The sequence below is a fragment of the Arachis ipaensis genome, chromosome B9 (genome assembly GCF_059453495.1).
Source record: "Arachis ipaensis isolate K30076 ecotype BB chromosome B9, ASM5945349v1, whole genome shotgun sequence".
Taxonomy (NCBI): domain Eukaryota; kingdom Viridiplantae; phylum Streptophyta; class Magnoliopsida; order Fabales; family Fabaceae; genus Arachis; species Arachis ipaensis.
Genome location: NC_142444.1, coordinates 19,351,358 through 19,356,715, shown reverse-complemented (window position 1 = coordinate 19,356,715; position 5,358 = coordinate 19,351,358). Strand labels below are relative to the sequence as shown.

Genomic DNA, 5,358 nt, shown 5'->3' with positions numbered 1-5,358 from the left:
GTTTATTGTTTGTCCAGTATTCAAATTCCCAACTTTCTTTCTCACCCAAATTAAACCAAACTATGTTTATTCAAAATCAAGAGTTTTGATCATGGTATATATTTTTTTCTAAATTAGAAGCAAAGAACCAGTTGCAAAGTATATATTTTTTCCAAATTAGAAGCACGGTTGAGAAGCATAGGAATTTCATTTTTTTATAAAGTTGGCTGGGAGTACAGCGAATTTGCCTACACAGAAAAAAGTTGGTTTCGAAAAATTAAAGTTTGAATAACTTTTTTGGGGAAATAAAGTTTTTTTTTATTATTTTACAATAGAAAAAATTTCGTATAAAATACTCTTATAATAACTAAACACCATATTATTAACTCGTTAAAGTTAATTCTCCTATGATTATGCCAATATATAATACTATCAGATGAAAATTGATTAGATAACATTTATTTTAAATGAAGTGGGCGAGCTTTTAGGCTTAATCATAGTTGAAATTGAAAAAGGTTAGAAAAATATTAACAATGGAAATACTTTTTATTTTTAATACTCAATAATAAATATATAAATTAAAACTAATATTATTTTATACAAAATAATAAATCCTACATTATACCCAAAACATATCCAATCTATATTAACTGTCATTGTTTATCGGTTATGTTATGACAAATTTAGTTATTAAAAAAATTATAATTAACTTAGATATACACAATATTATTCCATGCCTTTCATTTTTATTTTATCCTAATAAAAAGTTATATATATTATAAGAGAACCTTATCTTTTTACTAACGGTTCTTTTATTCAGTAGTTTCTATAAAGAAAGATGGATGGTTTTGTTATTTTCAGTTCTTTAGTATATATAGACCACACATAATAATATTGTGTTTGGCAAAAATATATGAAATTTTGAAAGGTTTAAGCATGGATTTGCTCTTTGACATATTTGTAGATAGAGTAAATAAAAAGATGACTAATAAAAGAATGAGTAGTTAAATCTTCTTCAATGCATGCTAACAATCGAAGGGCATGATAGGGTTCTATAAGTTTTTTGGATTTAATTGTTTCTTTATTATTATATGTTGTTCTGTTTAATTTGTGCTAAAGAGGCTTATGATAATCATCTTATCGTGTTAGTGTAAAGAATGTAGGTATTATATTTACATTGTATGCTTTTAAATCTCATCTTCCTGATGGATATTTGTGACAGAGTAATTATTAAAAGAAATTGATTTAATATCTATTTTATTTTTTATTTAAATTATAATAGTGAGTAAATATTTTTTGTTTTTAAATAAATAATGCGATTTTTTTATAAAAATAAAGTTTAAATAATTGTGAAATTAGATTATACCACAGATAATAATAACTATTTTGGCATTAAATTTGTTATAAAAAAACTTCTAAAAATATTATGTTGTATTATATAATTTGGTTATATTTTTTTTCTTCGATCTAGGTAATTTAGATTTGCATAATATTTCTAAAAAGTATTATTCAATTTTTTTAAATTATTAAATTAAATCAGTTATAACTAATTAATTAGTTTGATTAAATATTTAGATATCTTATAATTTAATATAATTTAATTTATATAGATACATGACTTTTACAATTTTACTATTTATATAATAAATTCTAAAGATAATTTTTATAAGTTATAATTTAGTTGTTTTATTTGTATATTCAATTTTTAAGAATAATTTTTTAATTTTTTTTATTTATGAATATATTATTTTCTACTTTAAATATAATTAATACAATTTTATTTCTATTATTTGAGTATCAATAATGCCCTTATAAATTTTTTTATTGTATAATTCATTTTGACAAAAAAAATAATAAAATTTAATTTATGAAAATTTAAACTTGAGTGCTTACTATAGTTAAGCTCAAATTTTAATTTATTTTATCATATTATATAAATATTAAATTCTTTGATTAAACACTTATTTAATACGATATGATATTATATATAACTTTTATATTGGCAATTAAATTTCAGTTGCTACACAAATGTTATATTTTAGATAATTGTATATTTTTTATTTTAAATATTATTATATATTTTTAAGATTTTTTAATTATGTTAATTTTTTTACAAATATTGTTATTATTGAAGAATAACTAGTATTTGTGATAATCTAAAATTAAAAAAATAAAAAATATAAGATATTAATATTCTGAGTTTTCAAGTAAATATTTATTATTATAATTAATGATCATAATTGGAAGCCTTTATTTTATTTCAAAATTTTAAAATATGTTTCTCTTACTTAAATTTTATTTTTTTTTATTGATTGCTAATTTTTTTTGATACACTTAACTGTCATTAATTTATGTCAATTAAAATTTATAACTTAAATAAAATAGGCACGTATCTAAAAATTGAACAAAAAATATTTTTTTTAGTTAAAAATTTATGTCACTTTATCTTTATTTTTTGCGTCATATCTTATATTTTTACTATAATTAAAAATTTTACAGATATAACAAACTAATCATTACATTATTAAATATATTATTAGAGGTAAATTATTAAATATAAATTATTAAATAATATATAAAATATAGTTAATTATCATAATTACATTTAAAGGTATCTAAATTATTTTCATATAATAAAAGTGATATGCTTCAAAAAATATTTATATATAGTTTACTATCAAATATATGTGATATTTACCATAATTTTTATTTTTAATAAAAATATCATTGTATTAAACGGATATATTTTAAAAGTGTATAAATGAGATTTTTATTAAAAAATTATAAAATAGCAAATGCTATTTTGTTTTAATTTTATCTTTAGAGTTTTAATATGTTTCAATTATACCATTAGGATAAATAACATTAACTATAACTAATCAATTATATTATTTGATTTGATCAAGATAAATATTAAATTATTTCATAAATAATAATAATAATAAATAAATAATTTTAATTTGAATTATTCTTTTATTATTTTTTATATATATGAATCAGAATATGCTTTTATATATTTTGCTTATTAGTTCTTAAAAGAGTTACTATTTTATTTACTATTATTTTAAATTTTCTATAATATTTTCATAGAACTTGATTAATAGATTCTTTTTTATATATTTTTTTTTAATTTTTAATAAAAATATGTCTTGATTTTTTGTCTTTCATTTTTTATATTCATTGATTATACTAATTTTTTTTACGATGTGTTTTTATCGACTACACGCATAGTCTTTTCTATCTTCTTTTATTTTTTAAATTATTTTTTACCTTATTTTTAATTGTTTATTTTACTTTTACTCCTCATATATTTATGTATTTCACTTCATCTTAGTCTCAATTTTATAATTAACTTTTAATTATATAAAATTGAATAATTTCTTTTAACACATGCTTAAATATATTATCTATTATATACAATTATTAAAATAAACAAATAAATATAAATTAAATATATAATTTAATTTTAATTTAAGATAAAAAACTAAATGAATGGTAAAAAAATTGCAACAAATTTTATTTTTAATTTTTGAGAAAATGACAAATAGATCCCTGACCTTTTATCCCGCGGACATTTTTGTCCCTAACCATTGAAAAATACTTTTAAGTTCCTAACGTCTTTAAAAGTTGGACGGATCAATCCATCCGTCCAAATGTCTCCGCCAGACTCAACGGAAAAGTCTGACGTGGCTACCGTTCTGCTTACCTGGCATTACGGATGCCCACGTGGCACGTTGGTCAAATGGAACTTTTGAAAAATGGACAAAGAAGTCCCTGTCTCTTCCAAGAGTATATCCGCCACCACTGTCTCCTCCCTCCCAACCCCACCAACTCTTGCTCTCAACACCTTTCCCGACGACAAAGCTTGGAAGAGAGGCGCATGCACCAGCACCAGCTCAGAGAATCACTCAGCAGAATCCACCAGTGCTTAAGGCCCTTCCAACGGTACCTCAGATTTTACCAACCAAACCAATTCACACTTTACCACCAAAGCATGACCATCCTCAGCGTTTTCACTACTTGCCTATGAAATTTCAACCACTCCATTATCTAGCCCACCAATTTTTTGTTGTGCTACATTTTCTTTCTGTTTATGTGGTATATGTTCCATTTTCTTGTTTCATGCTTCTTTTTGTTCTTTTTCTCTTTAGGTTGTATTTAGTTGTAGCAATGCACTAGTTTCAAAATTATTCGTGTTGTTTATAGATGCATTTATATAATGTAAGGTAATTAATCTAAAATTTCTTTTATTTAGAACTTCGTTATAGGAGAAAACATGATTAAGCCTATCATATGCATAAAGAATACTATCACTATTAGAAAAAGGCACACTTGCGGCAAAAGAATCAAACTTTCTTTGCATAGGTTATGGTGTGGATGCATGTCTGTTTCTCATTGTCCAATATCTTTTTCACTCTGACTCCCAAGTACCTTAGCCTTGCAACCATCCTCTTCTTCACCTCCATGTAAGACAAAATCGGACGGCTAATAAGGAAAGTTTCCTAAAAAAATATCAGATTGGAACTGAAAGGCATTGCATACAAAAAAAAAGTAGAAAACTTGGAATTATTAGCTCTCAAGTAAGGCTCATTCCCCATACCTTTCCCTTGTGAAATTTAACCCCATTGGAGACACACCTTCCAAGCAATCCTCAAGATCAATACTCTCAAATTCATCCACCCACACACCGTAGTTGTTAGGCCACATGGAGAGAGGGTTAGGATCAACACAACAAACCTTAATTCCATAGCGGGAAGCTTGCTCTGCTAGACGAGTGCCTACAGGGCCAGATCCAATGATGATCACGTCAAAACGAGATCGATCAAAAGGATGGCACCATGGGAGATCAAAATCCAAGGGTTTAGGTTGATGGGCAGGCTTCAAGTTGAGAAAATTTTCAAACTTGCTGGTGTTGTTGTAGGCCCTGACTCTGAATCTTCTTGAAGTTGAAGAACATAATGAACTTGATGTGTAATGAATTTTTGGGAGAGGGAATGAGGAAAGTGTGGCTTTGGTTGATGGTGGTGGGGTAACGACGTCGCATTGAGAGTATTGAGAGACAGGGACTTCTTTGTCCATTTTTCAAAAGTTTCATTTGACTAACGTGCCACGTGGGCAGCCGTAATGCTAGGTAAGCAGAACGGTAGCCACGTCAGACTTTTTCGTTGAGTCTGACGGAGGCATTTGAACGGAGGGACTGATCCGTCCAACTTTTAAGGACGTCAGGGATTTAAAAGTATTTTTCAATTGTCAGGGACGAAAATGTCCGCGGGATAAAAGGTCAGTGACCTATTTGTCCTTTTCTCTTAATTTTTTTATAATTTTATTTAAAGATAAAAATCTCTCTATAACCACTAATATTGCAGATAAAAAAATTAT

At 25.4% G+C, this 5,358-nt stretch overlaps 1 protein-coding gene across 1 annotated transcript; it reads right to left on the bottom strand.

The window, feature by feature from the left end:
• Nucleotides 1-4,325: 4,325 nt before the first annotated feature.
• Nucleotides 4,326-5,058, bottom strand: LOC148543930 (capsanthin/capsorubin synthase, chromoplastic-like). The gene is made up of 2 exons (XM_088498785.1): nt 4,580-5,058; nt 4,326-4,464 (listed from the first exon to the last, which is right to left on the bottom strand). Exons 1-2 carry the CDS (start codon nt 5,056-5,058, stop codon nt 4,326-4,328), a joined length of 618 nt encoding a protein of 205 aa, XP_088354911.1.
• Between the last annotated feature and the right edge of the window lie 300 nt (nt 5,059-5,358).

Coding starts and splice junctions, on each gene's coding strand:
- LOC148543930 (XM_088498785.1), bottom strand. CDS start 5,058: ATGGACAAAGAAGTCCCTGTCTCTCAATACTCTCAATGCGACGTCGTT. Junction 4,465..4,579: donor TTAAATTTCACAAGGGAAAG/GTATGGGGAATG, acceptor TTTCCTTATTAG/CCGTCCGATTTTGTCTTACA.